This window comes from Geotrypetes seraphini, chromosome 12 (genome assembly GCF_902459505.1).
Source record: "Geotrypetes seraphini chromosome 12, aGeoSer1.1, whole genome shotgun sequence".
Lineage (NCBI taxonomy): Eukaryota > Metazoa > Chordata > Amphibia > Gymnophiona > Dermophiidae > Geotrypetes > Geotrypetes seraphini.
The window spans coordinates 42,806,887-42,831,304 of record NC_047095.1 but is presented as its reverse complement, the minus strand read 5'-3'; the positions used below and the strand labels follow the sequence as shown (position 1 = coordinate 42,831,304).

Below are 24,418 nucleotides of genomic sequence, written 5' to 3'. Positions count from 1 at the left end.
AATGAAAAATTAGAGCAAATTTTGCCCCAGAATCTGAACGCTGCTTTGGAATCTGAACGCCCTGCACGTTGTTCGTGTTTATATGTGCATACAGTTCCCCAGCGCTCGGGCCACCCATACATAATTCAGTTCATTGTCAGAAGCTGTAATGAAAGCATCTTGTGTGATTTTCACCTTTGTGTAGTGTAGTGAGGAAAATACTGTACTGTATTATTATTTGCTAATATTTTACCTTAAAATCCAGTGTATTTACTGTTAAAATTTGAGTTTATGGGACCCAGGAATGGATTAATCTAGTTTCTATTATTTTAAATATGAAAAATTGTCTTGGAACTCGAACAGGGTTCTGGAACGGATTAAGTTTGGATTCCAAGGTGTCAATGTACAGAATTATCGCAGCAATACTAGTCCCTCCCCCCCCCCATAAACCCCTCAAATTGGGTACCCAGTGTGTCCTTCAGAGTGCCCACCCACCCCCATCCTTTTCCTCCTTCTCATACCCCCCACCCCCTGAACCATCCACCAACACCACCTATTGTGGTTGAGAGAAAAGTAAAAATTTACGCAAGGACCATTCCTGTTGCTCTTAATGCCCATAATGTTTTGCAGCTAAGTGCTCCATCTGTGCCACTTTACAGAGTTTGTTCCAATCCCCTATAGTTGGTGCCACCTTGCTCTTCCAGCACTGGGCAATAAGACATTTAGCAGCTGCCAATCCCATAACAAGCAATTTGGTTTGCCAAGGGGAACACCTCACATTTTGAGTCCCCAGGAGACAACATTGGGGTAAATATTGTACCAGGTCTTAGATCCATGTTGTCAGAGCAATCGTAACATGTAACCAAAAGAACTATTTCAGGACATTCCCACCATATGTGAAGAAACGATCCACTCCCTTGTCAACATCACCAGCAAACATCATATAACTGAGGATACCTGCTTTTTAAATGCTGAGGTGTGAAGTACCAATGTGTCAGAACTTTATATGCATTTTCCTGCACCAAAATACAATGTGACGCTTTATGAACCTCCATACATATCTGAGCCCATTCCTTCCCTGTAAAAGTGAAATGCAAATCTTCTTCCCACCTCTGCATATAAGGGTACTTGACTAAATCTTACCCTGTAAAATAGCGGTAGAGAATCGATACCCTCCTCAATAGGACCCATAAATTTTTTAAATGTTCTGACTCATGGGGCGAGACCCTCCCCCATCCTACAGAGATCATAAAGTGCCGGAGCTGCACTTGTGCAAAGAAATCTCCCCAGATATCTTTTTATTTATTTATTCAATTTTTTATACTGTTCTTCCAGGAGAACTCAGAACGGTTTACATGAGTTTATTCAGGTACACAAGCATTTTTCCCTGTCTGTCCCGGCTGGCTCACAATCTACCTGGGACAATAGGGGGATTAAGTGACTTGCCCAGGGTCACAGGGAGCAGCATGAGTTTGAACCCACAACCCCAGGGTGCTGAGGCTGTAGCTTTAACCACTCTTAACAACTCTTAACCACCATCTTGTTAAAAGTGGGAATCCTCCCCCCTTTCGGTACATCCCGAAAGGTGACCAAGCCCTGGGTTTCCCAATGTATAAAAGCACCCCTCTCCATGCCCACCGGAAACTGAGGTGTGCCTTGAATGGGTGACAACATAGAATTCCTCTGGAACCCTGTGTTTTAGTTCGTACCTGCCCCCACAATTGCAGTAAATGCTGTAAAAAGGGATTACTCGCATCATGTAATCTCACAGTATCAGAGCACCCCTGATTTAGATTCCGCAATATACCAATCCAGGAGAAATCTTACCTCTATAACTAAATATCATCAATGCAAGTTCAGCATCGATCTCCCACCTAGCCATCTAAAGCATCTGTTGAGCTATACGTGGGTGTCTTCCCTGCTAGATGAAGGCACAAAATTTTCTATGCAGAACTTAAAGACTGCCCTGGGTACCACCAGTGGAAGGGTCTGGAACAGGAATAGCAGTCGGGGCAAAACATTGATTTTAAGCACTTCTATTCATCCCCACCATTTTAAGCACTTCTATTCATCCCCACCATAAATCCATAACCCATGCCATTACTGCAAATCCACTTGTACTGTTCTCAATATCCCAGAATATCCTGTAGAATTTGAATGCCTAAATATCTAATTTGTCCCTTTGCACTTCTAAAGGGAAATAATCTGCCACCGCTGTTCTTCCCTTTCCGATAGAGTAACCCCTAGAAACTCAGATTTATCCATGTTAATTTTTAAGCCAGATAATCTGCCAAAAGACCAAAAAAACATCCAGGAAACAGGGAAGGTAATAACTGGGTTCCTAACATAAAGCAAAAATGTCATCTGTGAAAAGTGTCAATTTATGTTCCATTACTTCCAATTGTATGCCCCTAATTTCTCTCCTTTCCTCGAATTAGGCATGCTAATGGTTCAATATAAATAGCAAAAGGTAACTGAGACAGGGGGCATCCCTGTCTCATGCCCTTGGCTATCGAGAAGAATTCAGTATAGAACCCATTTATTTTAAGGCATGCCCTAGGAGCAGCATAAAAATACTGAGTATCCATTGCCCAAACATTCTGCACAAACCCGTCTTTTCCATAACTGTCCACAAAACCTCCCATGGAACCCTGTCAAATGCTTTTCAGCATCTATTGACAGGAGTGCAATGTTGTTCCTAGTCTGTTGGGAGTCCCAGATCAAATGTAATGTCCTTCGTATGTTATCCCCCAGTTGCCTTCTCTGAATAAAACCCAATTGATCTATGTATGAGTCCTGGAAGCTAATCTTCCCAATCTCAAAGCTAATACTTTAGCCAAAATTTTGGCATCAACATTTAATAACAAAATGGGCCTATACGCTCCACAACTTGCAGGATATTTACCTGGCTTAATAACACCATTATCCCAGCCTCCCCCATTGATGATGATAATATTCCCCCCTCTCGTACCCCGTTACATACAAGTACCAAGAGTATGCTCAACTGTTCCCTAAAATGTTGCCAACCTTTAAACGTTTAATAACGCCTTCCACTTCCCCCACAGTTATAGGAAGTACCAACTGTTCTTTATTGTTTGGAGTAATCTCTGGAATTGGGAGATTATGTAAGAAGCTATCTATATCCAAATTCCTATCCTGGCCTGTACTACTGTAGAGCTTCTTAAAGTAAATGAGAAAAATTATATGAATGTCCACATCTGGAAAGTTAAGGGACCCAGCTTCATCTTGAATTGCCTATATTGTAGCATTTACCCGCTGAGCCCATAAAAAACGGGCCAGCATGGAACTAGACCGGTTACCATTTTCAAATAAAGCCTGTTTTAATTGGGCCCGTTTAAACTCTCGCTCCTCCAGTTGAAATTGATATAGCTCCAAACAGGCCTTTAACAACTAAGAGACTGTGAGATCTGGATAATTCCCCTGCAATCAATCCACATAGGGGCATAATCAGACCTTTATCATCTCGATCTCAGACTGATGAATGCCGCCCCAAAAGTTTCTGTGAGCCCAGATCCCATCAATTCTATTGTATGTTTAAGATGCAGGTGAATAATGAGTGTAATTTTTCTGGGTACCATGAAACAATCTCCAACAATCCACAAGCCCCAACATCATCTGCATGAACTTCAGCAAACTTTGCTATTCTGTCCTGCCTGAGCTCTGCCCCCTCTAGAATGGTCTAAACTCGGTTCAGGGCAAACATTAAAGGTCCCCCTCCTCCCTAGAAAAATGGCACCCTTCACAAATTGTACTGGCTCATCAGTAGTAGAGGATAGTTTGTTGTGTCGGCAAATTCTTCTTTTAGGAATGCTGTTTCACTCGTTTAACTACACAGCCCTGACTGAGCTAACAATTCAAGCAGCCATTCCGTGGCGTGGCGTGACGTCACATAACATAAAATAAAATCAATTTTTAGACTGCATTACCTTTAAGTTCTATTGCGGTTTACAAAAGATAAAATTAGAGATGCAAACAAATGATGAAGAAAAATTAAGATCCCCAAAATTTTTTGAAATAAATAAGCATTTAACTGTTTTCTAAAATGAAAGTAAGAAACTGAAGAAAATAGCAAAGATTTGAAATCCTTATCCCAAATTGCAGCCTGAGAGAAATGTGATCATGATATCTCTTTCACCAATGGAAAAGTCAACAAGGCAAAATAAATCGATCATATAAGAAGGGCTTCACCAGCTACCACTCTATAATCGATACAGCCTAACTTAAAAATGACCCATGCCTCAACTGGCTGCCAATGCAACTCTTAGTAGAAATGAGTAACATGATCAAACCAAAAATAAGTCTGACAGCAGTGTTGAATAATTCTCTGGAAAGATTTTTCTTAATACCAGCCAAATAAACAATGTTGCAGTACAGTACTCCCCCGATGAATCTTGAAAACCGCAAATACTGTTTTTCATGGGGGAGACTGGAGAGGGCAGCGGTAGAGGCAGGAGAGAGCAGCCAGAGCGCCGGCGAGTGCAGGAAATCACTCACTCTATGCTCAGATTGCCTCTTCCTGCACTAAGTCGGGCCTTATCCAATCAGGAGCTGTGTGTCAAAGTAGTTGGGGTATCATGTGTGTGTGTGTGTATATATATATATATATATATATATATATATGGGACTGGGTGATGGAAGACAGAGTAGAAGCAGGTAGGTTGAAGGTAAATTGGGGCTGGGGGATAAGGGAGTTTCTACCCTATAGACCTCTCCTCTTCGTCCTTATTCTTGGGTACCAACTGCAATGAAGCACTATAAAGGCTCTAGAAGTGCTTTTGTTTCACACTTGGACTTCTTCCCTGCAAATCTTGGTGCAGTCAGTGACAAACATGGCAAAAGGTTTCACCAGGACATTGCCACTATGGAAAAAAATATATCAGGGCAACTGGAATCCATCAATGCTGGCTGACACCAAGTTACAATCGAAATCAGGAAAACACTTTTAGCCACGGCGAACTATCACGGCGTATCAGAAACTTTGTACATTAAAACATGTTATAGTCAATTAAAGATAACCGTTGTTTCTCAAAATTCCTACATGATGTAGTCCGTGAGAAATTATATTTGTTTATTTTGAAGGGTCTATCATAATCGCCACTTTGTTTTAAGGAAGCAAAACATTTGGAAAAATTTGTTGTCCGGTGATTTATTTTTGTTTCACTACACATGTGATACACTCCTCCCTCCATATTTGCGGTGGTTAGGGGCAGAACAGACCCGCACATACGGAAAAACCGCGAATAACTTTTTATATGTTGTTTGCGGTTTTTTGTAACAACCACCATTAATAGTATTGAAATCGCGAATAACAAAAATACAGCTTCTTTCTTCCCGAAGGCAGGGAGGCAATGGAAAAATCATCGTCTTCTTGCTAGTAAAGCACAAAGAAAAGTCCGCTCAGAAGAGAAGCAGGGAAAATTCCAGGGCGGAGACTGTGCATGCGCTCTTTCGCAATTCTAGGCAGCCGCAGCCTTCCTTCTTCAGAATTGGCATTATTACTATTACTGCATTATATTTTCCTCACAGGACGTAATAGATGACCCTTTGCTCCCCCCGCTTTATAAGTGCAAAACTAGCTGCAGCGCTGCTTCTGTCTGCGCACTTTATTTTCATCGAAAAGGGCCCAAGGCGGAAGAGCACACAAGAGCTTGCCACACTTTTTATTTATTTAGTGTTTTGGGGTATTTGGAGGGGTTTTTTAATTGCAGTTTGGCGAAATCACTGCATACTTTTGTTTAAGCACATCTGAAGCTGGGAAGCAGTGTTTTCTGTGTGAAAGCTGGTAAGGGACAAAATTTTTATCGGTACTGTACTTTACTAATGGATGATGTATTTGGGGGGAGGAGCCAGCATGCCAAAAATCGCAAATAAGTGAAACCGTGAGTGTTGAAACCGCGAATTCGGGGGGAGAAGTGTAGTGTATTTAATCTAAACTATAGCTGCTTTTGAGACTTGGACTGTGCTGTGACTTGGAGGGTTGACAAACAAAAGGAGCAGCCCTTTCTTTACATTCTCCCTTGCTTAGGATGCCCACAATGAGTAGTGGACTGCCTCAAGGATCAGTGCTGGGGCCGATTTTGTACAATATGTTTGTGCGGCATTGCCAAAGGGTTAGAAAATAAGGTTTGCTTTTTTGTGGATAATACAAAGATTTGTAACAGAGTGGACACCCCGGAGGGGTACAAAAGTTGGAAGAATGGTCTAATGTTTGGCAACTAAAATTAAATGTGAAGAAGTGCAGAGTGATGCATTTGGGGGAAAGAAATCCAAGGGAGCCATTTGTGCTGGGAGGTGAGAGGCTCATATATATATATTCCATGGTCCCTCTCCTCATCCATGGAATGATGAAACTGTTTAACATGGCGGCGGATGTAGCCAGAAGGATGCTAGGTTGTATAAAGAGAAGAGTAACCAGCAGAAGAAGGGATATGTTGATGCTCCTGTACAAGTCATTAGTGAGGCCTCACTTGGAGTATTGTGTTAAGTTTTGGAGGCTATATTTGACTATCTTCATGGATTATTTAGTGTAGGCTCAAGTGCATTGATCCTTCAGCTGGATCTAAGCAGTGCTTTTGATCTAGTTGATCATAAGATTTTATTGGACTGTTTAGACTCAATTGATATCTCAGGTAAAGTTTGGAACTGGTTTGAGGGTTTCTTAAGAAATAGATGTTATCAAGTGTTTAGTGAAGAAAGCTATTCTTTCTGGAATAATTCCTGTGTGGTGCCACAAGGGTCTCCACTATCGCCCACTTTAACATTTATTTAGTCCCACTGGGAACATTGCTGCAGTTTGAGAGTTAAGTTCTTCATCTATGCAGATGATGTTACTATAGTGCTTCCACTTACATCTTTTTCAGTGGAGATAAAAAACAAATTTCTTCTTTACTAATTCATATTGAGCAATGGACAACGAGGGCCAAACTCAAACTTAATTCAGAAAAATCCAAATTCATTTTGGCTAGTCCTTTTGATAATATAAAAGAAAAGGAACTACAACTGAATGGTCAAATTTTCTTAATTTCTACCTCTATTAAAATCTTAGGATTTATATTGGACCGCCACTTAACTTTGGATGATCACACAAATATATTGATAAAAAAATGTTTCACAATTTTGTGGAAACTTCGAACGATAAAAAAATTTTTTTTACAGTGTATCATTTAGGTTATTAGTACAATCCTCCACTTTATCTGTTCTGGATTATTGCAATATAATATATTTGGGATCTCATAAAAAGCTTCAAAAAAGAATAAGACTTATCCAGAACACGGCAGTCCGTCTGATTTTCAGTCTGAAAAAGTATGGCCATGTTATTCCATCTTATTAACAGTTGCACTGGCTGCCTTTTGAGGCTAGAGTATTGTTTAAATTTGGTTTTTTAAAGTCTTGTTTGGTATGGCGCCTATTTACCTGTCCTCATGCTTTGAACGATATAGACCTAATAGAATTACTCGAGGGCATTATCTATTTCTTCATCCAACTATTAAATTTTGCCGATGGAAGAAATTTTTTGATAAATTACTCGGTTTTCAGGGAGGTAAAATGAACTTATGGTTATGTACCATTATTTCTCAGGCTCAATCATATATGTCCTTTAGGAAGCTGCTAAAACTGATTTGTTTGATAAATTTGTAAATTGATGTTTTAGAATCCTGATTGGTAAATAGTACATTGTTTTTATAGTTTGTTTATTTTAGTTTGATTTTAACACATTTTTAGTCAATTGTATTCTAATTACTGATTGTATAATTTTTTACTGTCTGTGAACCGCCTAGAACTATGTGGTACGGCGGTATACAAAAATAAAATTATTGTTATTAAATTATTACTAAGGATATAAGAAGACTTGAAGCGGTTCAGAGGAAGTTGACAAAAATGGTAGGGGGTTTGCATCAAAAGATGTATGAGAAGGCTGGAAAACCTCATATATCCTAGAGGAGGGATAGGGATGATACGATACAGACATTTAAATACTTGAAATGTATTAATATAGAACCAAATCGTTTCCAGAGAAGAGAAAAAGTTAAAACTAGAGGGCATAAATTTGTATTGCGGGGTGGTAGACTTAGGAGTAACGTTTGGAAATTATTTTTCACAGAGAGGATGGTTGATACCTGGAATACCCTCCCAAAGGAGGTGATGAAGATGAAAACAGTAATGGAATTAAAAAAAACATGGGATGAACACAGTGAATCTCTAATTAGAAAATGAATTATATAAATTGAAGAACCAGGGCTGGTTCTGGGCAGACTTGCATAGTTTGTGTCCCTTATATGGCAATTCAGTTTAGAATGGGCTGAGTAGGGCTTCGATGGGAACTCCAGTAATTTCAAACATGAGGATGGTGCAGGGCAGACTTTTAAGGTCTGTATCCCACAAATGATGAGAGGGTTCAGATAGGCTGGAGTGAGCTTTGACGTTAGGTCCAGCAGTTGGAATCTTAAGGACATTACCGGGCGGACTTCTACGGTCTATGACCCAGTAATATCAAAGACAGGGTAATTATTGGGCAGACAGGGTGGATCATTCAGGTCATTATCTACCTCCATTTACTATGTTATTATTCAAAGTTCTATTTGACACTCTGAGGTCTTATTTCAATATTATACACACAAATTTAGCTTGTTCCCATTTATAGTTGGTTGGGGGGGGGTTTGTGGGAATTTGATAACAGTTCTTTGTAGTTTACTCTGTTCGTGATTTAGGATTTGACATATTTTTAAATTTTCAGCCTTTTGCATGATCTAAAAGCAAGAATTGTGAACATTGTTTAAAATTGATAGGCTTTTGATATCTTGTAGAGACCGACGCCGCAGAAGAAGCAGGAGTGGAACACGGTCACCTAAGAAAGCAAGATCACCTAAAAGAAAAATCTCACGCTCACCATCTCCTAAAAGGTCTGTATAATAGTTTCAAGTTTAATAATAATTTGATGAATCGCTTAATCTAAATTCTAAGCGATGTACATGTTAATAAAATTACAATGTAAGGGGGATAATACAATAAATAAGACTAACAAGATTATTAACAAATTTGATAAGACTAGAAACGTAAGGGAGGAGATGGATAAGAATTACAATTTATATAAAAGTTAAGGAAACAAATAAGGAGGACACATAAGGAAAGGGAAAAAGGAAAAAATTAAATAAAATAAAATTAGATAAAATTTGTGGAGCAAATTAACTGCATTAATGCACTTTTTCTCTCTTTATAATTTAGTTGCAATTTTTTTTTCCTTTAGAACCAGTCTTAGTGATCTGATATGAGGTACTACATGTAATAAATCTAGTTTGCTGCTTCTAATATGACTAAACAGCATTGAAACACCACAGAGAAAGGAAAATTATATCTGTCTGATATATTGATAGGCTACTACAGATAAAGTGATTCTAAAAGAATTGGTTACTGTTTAGGCAGGACAATTAATCTTAAGTAGCTAAGTAAAGGTGGAAGGTGTGTGGACCAAAATAAAAAAAGGCATTAACAAAGGCATTCTGTAGCTTTGCTTTTTGTCTTGCCTTGTTAAGAACACCAGGATGAAGGAACAAGGAACCAATAATAGGTCAGAGAAGTAGCCTAATGGTTCATGCAGTGGTCTATAACCAAAGGGACCCAAGGGATTTGAACCCAAAGGCGCACTATAGGTAGGAGAGGTTCCGCAGGGTAGGAGAGGTTGGAGCAGTGTTTGAATCATTAAATGTTTACTAGAGGCAATATGCAGATGACATTCCACCCCCCCCCCCCACCCCAGTTAGTACATGGGGGTCTGACTTTAATGATTTTTTAGAATTCTGTATGAGAAATATTGTGGATTGGATGGATGTTGTTGGTTTAAGTTTGAATGTGCAAAAAATAAAAGTGTTGTTTGTGGGGTGAAGTAAAGAAGAGTTATAGCCAGATTTCATGACTGTATTGGGTGTTAAGTTTCCAGTATGGAAGAAAATGACTGTATTGGGGGTTAGATTAGATTCTGGTTTAACTGCAAAATGTCAGATTGATAAAACCACTCAGTCTTGTTGTGGTCAACTCCATTTGTTGCTTTGCTTCAAACCAGTGCTAATTCCTTGTGATTTTCAAACTGTGATACAGGAGATAGTTGTTTCTAGGTTGGACTACTGCAGTTCCCTTTCCAGTGCCAATAGGTGTGTCTTTCTGGACACGTGGGTTATCCCCCCATGGCCACAAGCTATATGCAGAAGGAATCCACTCCATATTTTTTCTGTGATTCTCTTATTTCATCGGAGCTCTACTGCTACCTGCAGTTTTTCCCTTCTGCACACAAGCCTGAAGGAGTGTTTCTGTTCTGCTCTTCCCTTTATTTTATTCAGTTTGATGACGAAGTGGTGCTCAAGGATATGCAGGACCACCGAGTGGATGTAATTCTCAGAAGACTTTCGAGGCAGTGGCTTTGTGAGTCAAACCTGCCTTGGCATCCTTTGTCACAAGCGCTTGTCTGTCCAGACTGCACACTTTGGAGAGTGAGGGAGATGAACCTCCCCCTCAGCTTCTTTTATCTGGTATGGCTTATGTAGCTGACACTCTGTATGACATTATATGTGTTTTGGGTAAGGCATCAGCTTATTCATTTTCTGCTCATAGAATGCTCTGGATAAGACAATGGGCTGATGATTTCACCTCCAAGCAACTCTTGACAATCTTCCTTTTAAGGGCAGCTATTATTTGGTAAAGGCCTGGATGATCTCATGGTGGACTGTTGCCCTAAGACCCTGCCTGATAGTAGATCCAAAACCTTTAGAGGCTCAGGGTGCTCTAATTTTTGTGGTTCCAGGTGCTCACTAATATTCCACAATCCGCATCATACAGATTTTCCCAGGGCTACAGGCAGAGGTTTTCATTATCCAGGCATAACCAGGCCTCTGCCTCTCATGCAGCTCCATCCTCCAAGAAATAGCAATGACGCCAGGCCAAGGAAGATTCCTCTATGTGTAAGTGGTGGTGGTGTTTCTGCAGGCATGGGTTAAGATTTCGTCTGACCACTAGGTTCTTGACATTATTCAGTCCGGCTTCGAGCTGGAATTTGCCTGGCCTCTAACGGATTTGTTTATGGACTTACTTGCAGGGCGTCTGGAAAAGGTGGTCACTGTGCAAGCCACTGTGAGAAGGTTGCTTGATATTCATGCCTTAGAGCCCGTGCCGCCCAAACACTCGGATTCGTAAGCAGGTAATTCTAGACTCAAATAGAGCACTGGTCTTTGACCTTAGGGCCGCCGCGTGAGTGGACTGCTGGGCACGATGGACCATTGGTCTGACCCAACAGCAGCAATTCTTATGTTCTTATTTTATCGAGCCAAAGAAAAGGCTTCAACAATTGGAGACCCGTTCTGCACCTTACATGAATGCAGCACTCGGATTTCCACACTTTCACTTGGAGACGGTTCGATCAGTAATAGCAGCAGTGAACCCAGGAGAGTTTCTAGCCCGATCAGATGGAGGCCTAATTGCATGTCCCTATATGCCCATACCACAGTAAGTTTCTTAGATTTCACGTCCTGGAAAATCATTACCAATTTTCAGCACCATCTGATAGTTCCTCACACATTCACCAAGGTGATGATTGTGGTAGCAGCTCACCTATGCAAGATGGAACTGCCAGTGCATCCCTACCTGGACAACTAGCTGTTTTGAGCTCCCTTGTTGTCTGAAGGTGCATTGTGGATCACGTGATCAGAGTTCTAGAGGATCTGGGTTGGATTGCAAATTACTGGAAAAGTAATTTGATGCTGACTCAATTCCTGGAATACCTGGGAGTCTCCATCGAAACACTTCTGGCCTGCGCTTTCAGATTTCTTGACTCCTGGACAAGCCAGCTCTGTTAGCATGGGACTATCTTCAGGTCCTGGGGTCCCTGGTCGCCACATTAGATGTGGTGCCTTGGGTGAGAGCCCACATGCGTCCTCTACAGCACGTGTTACGCTCTCGCTAGTCTCTACAGACGGACACCTTACAGAAGTCTACGCTGGAGGCTAGAGTTAGCATGGATTTGTGGCTCCATCCTCAATCCTTCTCAGGGGGCATGCCTCATCAGATTGCTTCCTGGGTGGTCATTACAACAGATGCCAATCTTCTAGGCTGGGGAGCTCATTGTAACTGTTGTCAGATTCAGGGGTATTGGTCGTCCTCTCAGACTACGTGGTAGATCAGCAGGTTAGAACGTCATGCTATTCGATTGGCTCTGATGAATTTGCAGCATCCGACAATGCTATGTCAGTGGCATATGTCAATCGCAAGGGCGGCACCAAGAGTGCATCTTTATGTTTGGAAGCCTACATGCTTTTTCACTGTATGTCTTAGTCTGTGAGTCTGTACTTGACATCATATTTTTATTTTAAATTTTTATAATGTACGCTGCTTAGATACTTAATAAGCTGGATATCAAATTTTAAATAAACTTAAATTGGGTGGAGCGTCTTTCCTAGAGCTATTGGCAGCACATGTGGGAGTGGACATTATACATGCCAACTTCCTCAGCAAACCTTGGACCCAGGTGAGTGGACTCTGTCAGCAGCAACATTTCAGGCCATTGTTCAGCACTGGGGTTGTCCATGTTTCGACCTCATGGCAACGGTGAAGAGCAAGAATGCAGACAGGTTCTTCATCGAAGATTTGAGCCCAGAAGTGAAGGTCTAGACCAGAGATGTCCAACCTGTGGCCCGAGGGCCGCATGCGGCCCCGTGAAGTATTCTGTGCGGCCCCGGTCAAGGGCGATGAAGAGTTTTCCTCTGCTGCCCCCGGGTGTTTACTGTCTTGCCGGCTCCCTCCTCTGTCTTGATGCAGCGTTTATGCATTTGTGCGGCCCCAGAAACATTTTTTTCAACCAATGTGGGCCCAAGGACACCAAAAGGTTGGACACCCCTGGTCTAGACGCTCTAGTCCAGCTGTGGCTTCAGCATCCCGCTGTATATCTTTCCTCCCTAGTCCATATTAGGCCACATCTATCAATGGCTTTTCACCTCATCAGGGAAAGGTCATTCTGGTGTCTCCAGATTGACCTCACATGCCGTGATACACTGTGTCTTCGAACAGGCCAAGGCCTCTGGTTGCAGGTGCATCCAGACATCCTTTCACAGGGTCTAATGTGCATGGAGGATCCGGATCGTTTTGCTCTTACAAGCATGGCTCTTGAGCGCGAAGTGTTAGAGCACAAAGGGTATTCAGAAGTGGTCATTGTTACCCTTAAGTCAAAAAAAGACAACTACAGTATCTGTTTGCATTACACCATAGAAGACTTTCTAGCATTGATGCATTCAAGAACGTGTGGAGCCATTTTCAGCTCCAACTTTGGCAATGTTAGATTTTCTCCAAGTAGGCCTTGACAAGGGTCTCACCATTGCTTCTCTTTGAGTCCAAGTTGCAGGGCTCTCTTGTTTCAGAGCTTGGGACCACAGACCTATGCTGTCATCTCATCCAGACATTGCCAGATTTCTGAAGGGTGCTTCTGTAACAGGACACCAGTCAAGCCACTGTTCACTTCTTGGGACCTTAAAATGGTTCCGTTATGCCTCACTAAAGATCCTTTTGAGCCCCTGGAAGAAGCGTCCCTCTTGGACCTGACGCTAAAGTTGTTTTTTCTGGTAGCTGTATACCTCAGCGTCGCTCGAGTCTCGGAGCTCCAGGCTCTTTCTTGTAGAGAGTCTTTCCTTAGAATCTCGGAGACTGGTGTCTCCCTGGTGTTCCTTCTTTTCTGCTGAAGGTAGTTTGTTTGCTTGCCTGTCTTCCAGTCTACAGGTTCTAAGAAACAGGATTATATTTTGAAGAAGTTGGACATGTGAAGCGTGCTTCTTCAATATCTAGAGGTCACCAATAACCGTCTGGTTGTGCTAATTCACTCAACTAAGTGAGGCGCATTTGACGAGGAGTATAGCTTTGTCATGGGCCAAAACTAGGAAGAGAGGAAGTCTCTCCAGCTGAGATTTGTACAGCTGTGACTTGGTCCACTCTACACACATTCACAAAGTTTTACAGGGTGGACTTGGCAGCAAGAAAGGACTCTTCTTTTGGTTCCTCCTTGTTGCAGGCTGGTGTAGTCAACCCGCTGTAGTTTTCTAGGACTGCTTTTGTACATCCCACTTGTCCAGAATGACACCTATTGAACCAGAAAAAGATTGTCCTTACCTTGATAATATCTTTTCCAGTAGATGGGTGTGTCAATTCTGAACACTCGCCCTATCCATCTTGCAACCCGCTTACAGTCTCATTTATGTTTGTTCTTCTCCAAGTTGTATCTTGGATGCTAGTCAGCCCTTTGGGCCCGGAAGAATTCCTGTTTAATATGTGTTATAGCGTCTACAGGGGAACTACCTGAGTTCCTTTTGATACCTTTGTTGGCTGTTACTTGTTCATGGATTTGTTTACATGTTACTACAGTTGAGCAGAACAGTTGATTTGTTTGGGAAGTTTCTCATGTTTCCTTACTTACATTATTTCGATGGCGCTCTTGTTTGCTTGGGTACTAACTACATGTGTCAGTAGGGTTCCGGGTGAAGTAAGGGGATCCAAAGTGGATTTATTCTGCATATGGCTTGTGGCCATGGAGCGATAACCTGCTTGTCTAGAATGACATACCTATCTACTGGAAAAGATATTATCAAGGTAAGGATATAATCTCTTTTTACCTCGGAATAACTAAGACGAGGTTTCAGGCATTGCAGTTAGTTCAAAATGTGGCAGCTTGGTTGGTTGTGGGGGTAGCAAGAAATGAGTATGTAACACTTCTTAGTCATTAATAGCGGTGTAGAAGCTTTAGATAAACAATAAACCTGTGCTTAAAAAATTGCATTAGCTACTGGTGATGCATAGAGTCCAATATAAATGATCTCTGTTGTTTATTAGACTCTTTATAATAATAATAATAATTTATTGTTTATATACCGCCAAAGCCAAGTTAGTTCGAGGCGGTTTACAATAAAGAAGAGCTGGACATACAGCGAAAAAAACAATGAAGCTTTTGAGTACAATTCAGTGCAGTGCAAATAGAAGAGCTGGAACATACAGCGAAAAAACAGAAACAAGAAGGCTTTGAGTGCATGACTGTTTGTATAGAGAAGGTAACATTGTAGGGACGGTTTGCAATAGGGAGCAGGTCGTACAGTGTGGGGTAAGTAGTGAAGGCTTTGGGAGATTTGGTCAAAAGGAAGTAGGTCGAAGAGATTTACAAAGAAGGGTAGGTCATACAGTGTGGTAAAGCAATGAAGACTTTAGGCATTCCTGGTCAAGAATCGGTTGAACAGGTTGGTTTTGATTAGTTTCTGAAGTTGAGGTAGGATGAGGAGTGCATGATGGTGCTGCTTAGCCAGTCGTTCTGTAGGCTTGCTTGGAAGGCCAGCGTTCTGTCGAGGAATCTTTTGTATTGGTAGGTTTTTATTGTAGGGTGGCTGAACATGCGTATTCTGCGTGTAGGCCTGGTGGAGCAATCTAGTTTGAAGTGGGAGACCAGGTACAGAGGGGCCAAACCGAGAGTGGATTTGAAACAGAGACAAGCAAATTTGAACAATACTCTTGCCTCCAGGAGTATTGTTCAAATTTGCTTCTCTGTTTCAAATCTACTCTCAGTTTGGCCCCTGTGTACCTGGTCTCCCACTTCAAACTAGACTGCCAGTTCCATTGTATTTTAAACAATTATTGGTTATATACTGCCCGAGTAGATGTTTGAGATCAGAAAATGTTATGTTATTTGACACATTGACCACAGCATGACGGTGTCAAATTATGGAATGCACTAGTGGGGCAACTGTGTTTTTTTTGCACAACTAGGTTAAAATTTAAGAAATTGTTGAAAATGCAACTTTTTGTATTTGCATTTTTTAAGGTAATTTTATCTTGTTCAGGTAATAGGCTAATCTGTGGAACATGTTATGAAAATACTGCTTTCTTGTTTTGTTTTATTTTTATGTATGTTCATAAGGTATAGATGGTATATAAATTTTAAAAATAAATAAATCTCACTTTAACTTTATATCCTCTTGCACCATGGATGTGTCTCCAGGGGCTTTTGCCCAAGAGAGAAGGGTTAGGACTGCTGTTGTAGTTGGTGAAGTCGATCATTAGGCATGTAGATAGCTGGGTGGCTGGTGGACAATAAGGATCGTCTGGTCACTTGCTTGCCAGGTACAAAAACACACAAGTCACCTAGATAAGATTTTAGATGGTGCAGGAGAGGAGCATAGGAAAATATGGGAAGTGAGGATCTGGAAGACAGATTTAGGGTCTTAAGTACAAAGCTGAAATCCAGATCCTCCATGGTAGCATTGTTTACTAATATATGCCAGGCTCTGCACCCTGCTCCCCCATCCCTGCGACAAACAGTTACAAACAGTAAAAGGAAAACAGAGCGACCAAATTCAAATACAATACCTTCTTCGTGTGCCAAAAAAATGATGTTTCAATAATTTTTTTTTAATCCATAAATTATTCTGCTGACGGATATTTGATAGAAGCCTGCTCCATTCCCTGCGGCCTATACACAAAAATATATATATAGTATTCAGTAATAGCCATCATTATGCTCCATGTTACCCCGAACCCTAAGCCTGACATCCCTGGGCTTATGCAGAAGGAAGCGGCTGTTGCTTAGGTTTCCATAAACAGCCCGAAGCCACTGTGCTGCCCAAATAGGGGCCCAACCTGCCCCCTGCACCTTAGTGATCCGGCCTCAGCTATTCCAGGAGTCGCAATTACCAGGTGCCCCATCCAATCCCCCACTGTGTTATAACTGAGCAGTCGCCGTAAAGGAGAAGATTGAGGGCTCAACGGCCATGTGGGCAAGAGGAGACGCTTGTGTGGTGCACGGCGATGATTCCAGCTGGGAGCACATGCCAGTGAAATATATCCCAGAGAGAAGCATAAGCGCACTCTAGAATTCTGTTTTGCCTGTATGAAAAAAAGCAGTGCAGAACTCATGCTCGTCAACCCCCCCCCCCCCCCCCCCGCCCGGGTGGTTCTGTAGAGCAGGACCTGAGGGAATATCCGCAGCTCTACAGGCTGCTGCAATGGTGCTTTCTCCCTTTCATCAGGCACTGCTCGCCGTCTTCTTGGGTCTCTGCATCTTTGTTGTGCTCCCAAGGTTCTTCGGAGGAGCAGGAGTTGACGGATCTACATGAGAGAGCATTTTAAAAAAAGGTACCAGGCAGGTGGAGGTGTTTTAAAAAATTGTATTCGCTCCATAATACGCACCCACTTTTTGACCCACTTTGGGGGGAAAAAGTGCATCTTATGGAGAGAAAAATACGGTATGTTGACAATCAATAGTAATTATCCTAGACTCTGTATCTACGGAATAGCATCTGATATTTCCCCTGTAGTTCTACTACTGCTATCTTATTGGAAGAATAAGGTATGAATGAATCTTATTTATTGGAAGAATATTATACTAATGTCATAGAAAAATATTGGAATGGTACAAAAATATACTAATGATTATAAATATGCTTTCCTGAAGACTAGGTGTCTTTCAAGGGAACTGATCTATGGGGGTAGTTGATTCCAATAGCTTGGCAAGATGTCTGTTGGTCTGTAGTTGAAGGACACGACCGGGGGAGTTAGGAGGCATATTTCCTTCCGGGAGCAGTGGGGGTAACTGGACAATATTCAGACTGGAAGAGCTCTTCAACATCTTTATAAACGATCTGGATATTGGTACGACAAGTGAAGTGATTAAATTTGCGGACAATACGAAGTTATTCAGAGTAGTGAAGACACAGGGGATTGCAAAGATCTGCAACGTGACATAATCATGCTCAAGGAATGGACATCGACATGGCAGATGAGGTTCCACGTGGATAAGTGTAAAGTAGGTAACAAAAATCTCATGCACAAATACAGGATGTCTGGGGCGGTACTTGGAGAGACTTCCCAGGAAAGAGACTTGGGAGTTATGATCGACAAATCGATGAAGCCGTCCACTCAATGTGTGGTGAAAAGGGCGAACAGAATGCTAGGAATGATAAAGCAGGGGATCACAAACAGATCGGAGAAGGTTATCATGCCGCTGTACCGGGCCATGGTGCGCCCTAACCTGGAGTACTGCATCCAGTACTAGTCGCCATACATGAAGAAGGACACGGTACTACTCAAAAGGGCCAGAGAAGAGCAACTAAAATGGTTAAGGGGCTGGAGGAGTTGCCGTACAGTGAGAGATTGGAGAAACTGGGCCTCTTCTCCCTTGAAAAGAGAAGACAGAGGGGACATGATCGAAACATTCAAGATAATGAAGGGAATAGACTTAGTAGATAAAGACAGGTTGTTCACCCTCTCCAAGGTAGAGAGAACGAGAGGGCACTCTAAAATTTAAAGGGAATAGATTCCGTAAAGAAGTTCTTCACCCAGAGAGTGGTAGAAAACTGGAATGCTTTTTCAGAGTCAGTCATAGGGGAAAACACCCTCCAGGGATTTAAGACAAAGTTAGACAATTTCATGCTGAACCGGAACGTACGCAGATAGGGCTAGTTTCAGTTAGGACGCTGGTCTTTGACCAGAGGGCCACCGCGTGAGTGGACTGCTGGGCACATTGGACCACTGGTCTGACCCAGCAGCGGCAATTCTTAAGTTGTTATGGTCTGTATGTCACGTATTGAGGAAGCTTGGCTGATGTGTAGCTGGCACCATGTTGTGTAAGGATTTGTATGCTACCATCAAGCTCTTAAAGACACAGCATTTGGTTATGGGTAACCAGTGTGCTGCTGATAGCGCTTTGGAGACAGGGTCATGGGCCTGAAGGTTTCTTGGAAGTCTGATTGATGCATTTTGAACACATTGGAGACGTTTTATTTTTGCTGCGAGAACATTGAGCAGCGTGTTGCAGTAGTCCATTCGGGAGAGGATGAAAGCATAGAGAAATTGGGTGATGTCAGATTCTAAGAAGTAGTTCCTTATTTTCTGGAGTTGTCATAAGTAGTAAAATGAGGTAGAGACCACCTGAGAGATATGGTTGGATAGTGATAGGTTGGAGACGAGGCGTATTCCTAAGCTGCATGCTTCATCCTTTGCAATTATGGTTGTTGATTCCCATATTTATAAACAATTAGTAATCAGTAAATATAACTAAAACCACTATTATCTCTATCTATTGTTATAATAAGATTACCTGAGAAGAATATAAATCTCCAGAATGAGAGGGCATAGGATGAAGTTAAAAGGTGATAGGCTCACGAGTAATCTTAAGAAAATACTTTTTTACCTAAAGGGGTAGTAGATGCATGGAATAGGCTCCCGGTAGAGATAGTGAAGACAGACTGTGTCTGAATTCAAGAAAGCATGGGACAGGCACATGGGATCTCTTAGGAAGAAGAGGAGATAGTGGATGCTGTGAATGGGCAGACTAGATGGGCCATTTGGCCTTTACCTGCCATATTTCTCTGTTTCAACTATAATATGACTTAGGCTAATTACTAAAGTCCCGAGAATAACTCCTCCTTGACAAACCAAGGATACTGTCTAACCCAGACATGGGCAAATCCGGTCCTCGAGGGCCGGAATCCAATTGGGTTTTCAGGATTTCCCCAATGAATATGCATGAGATCTGTTTGCATGCACTGCTTTCAATACATATTCATAGTTGCCCATGTCTGGTCTAACCTCTAGAACTGTAGGAATTCACATCTCTTTTTCAGCTGAGGTCAGCATTGGATGTTAAATGATTTTTCTTCAGGCTACAAGCTTCAGTGAGCCCTGAAGTTCAGTAAGTAAGATCCAAAATTCCAGTACAGCTATAGTGAAAGGTATTTCAGACAGATAAAACACAAAGCACTCAGTTGCCAGTTCTTTATGAAAAAGGTTGTAGTCTAGAGAGAAAGTTCATTAATGTCTGAATACAGAATAGTCTCCCCATCAGCCAATGGGAGGCATGACAACCAGGAAGATTCTTCTCTTATTTGCTTCTTTCTCCTCTAAATGCACCGGAGAACTCTCCAAGTTCAGACCACAGGAAGTCCAAACTTGACTGAGTCCAGTGTGTGTAGTTTTTCTCTCTTGCCGTTCACAGGTGACACACATAGGCCAATCAGAACCTGTCTAAAAGGGTATTGTTGAGCACACAGAAAAATAGACAAATTCACTGGTCAGATAGCATGTTTTGCCAAGATAATAACAGAACAAGACACAGTTTGAACACACACATCTTATAAACAAGTCCATAATGCTTCTGGAGAGAAAAGATGGTTCATGACCTGAGTTAGGCCTCAAGCCTCCAAAAGGTAAATCAAAGATTCCCCTACAATTCAAAGTTGTTTAAAACATTACATTACATTGGGGTCTTCTATCCCGCCAATACCTTTCAGTTCTATTCAAACTTTGAAAAATTGCAGGAAGATCTTAGGAAATTGGAAGACTGGGCATCCAAATGGCAGATTAAATTTAATGTGTACAAATGAAGTGATGCACATTGGGAAGAAGAATCCATAATCATAGTTACCAGATGCTGGGGCCCACCTTGGGATTCAGCACTCAAGAAAAGTATTGACAGTAAGCTCAGATCTTCTGCCCAATGTGCGGTGGTGCACAAAAAAAGCAAATAAGATGCTAGGAATTTTTAGGAAAGGGATGATAAATTAGACCTTTAAAAACTGAAATTTGAAATCGGAGAACTATTGCAGAAACTTGCCAACCTATCGATCAAAACAGAACAGATACCTGACGACCAGAAGATAGCAAACATTACGCTGATATTTAAGAAAGGATCGAGAGGAGTGCCAGGCAATTACAGACCTGTGAGCCTCATGTCTGTCCCTGGGAAGATGGTTGAGGCGCTGATCAAAGATAGCATAGTCCGGCATCTAGACACACATGACCTGATGGGAGCCAGTCAATATGGGTTCAGGAAAAGGAAATCATGTTTGACGAACCTACTCCAATTTTTTGAGACAGTGAACAGACAAATATAGTGGAGAACCGGTGGATATTGTATACTTGGACTTTCAGAAAGCGTTCGACAAGGTTCCACATGTAAGACTTCTCAGGAAACTACAAGGCCATGGAATAGGGGGAGATGTACTAAGATGGATAGGCAAATGGCTGAAGAACAGAAAACAGAGTTTGGGCATAAATGGGAAGTTCTCAGAATGGGAAAAAGTGACTAGCGGTGTACCCCAGGCCTCGGTACTTGGACCCATCTTATTTAATATTTTCATAAATGACCTAGAAGAAGGAATATCCAGTGAAATCATCAAGTTTTCAGACGACACAAAGCTATGCCGAGCAATCAGATCGCAGAAGGACAGTGAAGAATTCCAGAGCGACTTAAATCAATTGGAGAAGTGGGCAGACAAATGGCAGATGAAGTTTAATGTGGAAAAATGCAAAGTGATGCATCTGGGCAGAAAAAATAAAGATCACAAGTATAGTGTGTCAGGTGTAACTCTGGAAAAGACCGAACAGGAAAGGGACCTGGGTGTACTGATAGATAGGACCCTGAAGCCGTCGACGCAATATGCAGCGGCAGCGAGGAAAGAAATAGAATGCTAGGCGTGATAAAGAAGGGTATCACGAGTAGATAGCCATGGTCAGACCGCTCCTAGAATACTGTGTCCAGCATTGGTCCCCATATCTAAAGAAGGATATAAAACTGCTAGAGAGGGTGCAGAGACGAGCAACAAAGCTAGTGAATGGTATGGAGAACCTGAACTACGAGGAACGACTTAGACTGGGATTGTTCTCCCTCGAGAAGAGGAGACTGCGAGGAGATCTGATCGAGACTTTCAAAATACTGAAAGGATTCGACATAATAGAGCAGGGAAAGCAGCTATTTACAATGTCCAATGTGACACGGACTGAAGCTGAGGGGGGACAGGTCCAGGACGAATATCAGGAAGTTCTGTTTCACACAGCGAGTGGTGGACGTCTGGAATGCTCTCCAGGAGGAAGTAATTGCAGAATCCACCATTCTAGGATTTAAGGGTAAACTAGATGCACATCTCCTTAGGAGTGGCATAGAGTGACACAGGTAAGGGTATATTAGGTGCACATCTCCCTTGGGAAGCATACAGTGACATGGGGACTTAATCTATGCCAGGGCACACCTGGCGAGGCCTCCGCATGTGCGGATCTCCAGACTTGATGGACCCAGGGTCTGATCCGGAAATGGCAACTCATATGTTCTTACTGCATGCTATGACCTTACCTTGAGTATTGCATTCATTTCTGGTTGCTGTATCTCAAGATATAGTGGAATTATAAAAGTTTCAAAGAAGAGCAACCAACTCCTCTCATGAGGAAAGGCTAAAGAAGTTAGGGCTCTTCCGTTTGGAAAAGAGAGGGGAGATATAATTGAGGTCTACAAAATTCTGAGTGGTGTAGAATGAGTAAAAGTGAAAGAAGTTACATGGAAGTATATTCTAACTGAGCCCATCACTGCTATTGGAATTCATTAGAGCTCTGCTAAATATGACTTAAGCCTAACATAAGAGTAGCCCATTCTCATGGTGGCCAATCCAGGTCCCAAGTACCTGGCCAGAACACAAGAAGTAGCAACATACCATGCTACAGATTCAGGGCAAGCAAGTGGCTTACCTCATGTTTTTCTCAATAACAGACTATGGACTTTTTGTCCAGAAAATTTTCCCAACTTTTCTTAAAATTAGCTATGGTATCTGCTCTTACCACAACCTCTGGCAATGTGTTCCTGAGCTTAACTATTCTCTGAGTGAAAAAATATTTCCTACTATTGGTTTTAGAAGTAATTGCCTTATAACTTCATTAAGTGTCCCCCTAGTCTTTGTAATTTTTGATGGAGTGAAAAATCGATTCACTTATACCCATTCTATTCTACTCAGGATTTTGTAGACTTCAATCATATCTCCCCTCAGCCATCTCGTTTCCAAGCTGAAGATTCCTAACCTTTTTAGTCTTTTCTCATATCAGAGAAGTTCCATCTCCTTTATCATCTTGATCGCTCTTCGTTGAACCTTTTCTAGCGCCATTATATCTTTCTTGAGATAAAGAGACCAGAACTGAACACAGTACTCCAGATGAGGTCTCACCATGGAGCAATACAGAGGCATTATAATACACAGTTCTTTAACCGCCGGTCTGCGGACCAGTGCCGGTCCGCAGAAAATTCCTGCCAGTCCGCGCAGGACCAGCAAGATCAACATCTTCAATTTCCTGCCAGTCCAAGCAGGACCGGCAAGATCGAGAAGCAATAGTTCGCGCAGGGCTGGAGAGATAATGGGGAGCCTCAGACAGTGTGCTTTCTCCCCTCCCAGCGACTCTCCTTACTTACAAGCGCAGCGATTCAGGAAGGAAGCCTTGGAGCTTTTGCTGAATCGGGCCGCCTCTGATGATGCAACTTCCGTTTTCCTCAGAGGCGGTGTGACCCAACAAAGGACCCGAGGCTGCCTTACTGAATCGCAGCGCTGGCAAGTAAGGAGAGTTGCTGGGAGGGGAGAAAGCTGCTGGGCATGGTGAAAAAAAATGGACAGCTGCTACTGGACCTGGAGAGGGAGAAGGAGAGATGCTGCTGGGAGGGGAGGAGGGAAAGGAAAGGGAAGAGAGTTACTGCTGGACAGGGGGAGAAGGGAAGGGAGAAGAAAAAATGAAGGAAACAGCTGGTAGGGCGATTAAAGGAGGGGAAGGGGAGAGACAGGAATGAGATGGGAAGGGGGTCAGCAGAGAAATTGAGAGGGACAAAGATGCTAGATCTGATGTAGGAGAGATAAAAATGAGAGCAGTGAAGCTGGAATGAATCGTGTAAAAAGGAGAGAGGGGCATAGGCTGGATGGAAAGGGGAGAGGGGCATAGAAAGAAGACAAACACTATATGGAAGGGGGAGAGGTCAGACAGTAGATGGAAGGGGCAGATGCTGGATTGAAGAGACAGCGAGGGCAGACGCTGGAAGGAAGAGAGTGAAAAGAAGATGAAAGCAGAAACCAGAGACAACAAAAGGTAGAAACAAATAATTTTATTTCTATTTTTTGATTATAATATATCAGATTTGAAATATATATCCTGCTAGAGCTGGTGTTAGACATAACTGGGGACTGCAAAGTCCAGGCAGTGGCTTAGGGCTCTTTCTGACCAGGGGGGCAGTTGCCTTAGTTGCATTCCCCTATTCCTGCTATGTGTGACTGCGGTATTCTGTTAGCATGATATTTCTGTGTAGCATTCTGTAATAATTTGGCTTTTTCAGTTTTCTTGATAGTAGAGGGGATATATGTGAAGGGGAGGGGAGACAGGGGTTTTGTTGATCCTTGCTCTGTATTATTTGTATTTATAAAATGACAATTGTACAGAATATTGTTTCTTTTTATACTTTAATAAAATACATTCAGTATAAAATCATAACTGAAGCTTGTGCGGATGGGATCAGATGGTTTGCGAGGACCGAGCTTGCGGAGACGGGGTGGAAATGGGGTTTTTTAATTTCAGTCCTAGTAGTTTGCCGGTCCACAAAATAATTTTTTTTTCC

At 42.1% G+C, this 24,418-nt stretch overlaps 1 protein-coding gene across 6 annotated transcripts in view; it reads left to right on the top strand.

Annotated features, from left to right (window-relative positions):
- The window catches only part of SRSF11 (serine and arginine rich splicing factor 11), a 204,450-nt gene that overhangs the window by 176,745 nt on the left and 3,287 nt on the right, over positions 1–24,418 (top strand). For 3 of the 6 annotated variants that reach the window (XM_033916649.1, XM_033916647.1, XM_033916648.1), the window contains exon 10: positions 8,787–8,900. In XM_033916649.1, the coding sequence (XP_033772540.1) occupies positions 8,787–8,900 (114 nt within the window). The remainder of the gene's footprint in view (positions 1–8,786; positions 8,901–24,418) is intronic. The other 3 variants (XM_033916652.1, XM_033916650.1, XM_033916651.1) reach the window with 1 other exon arrangement.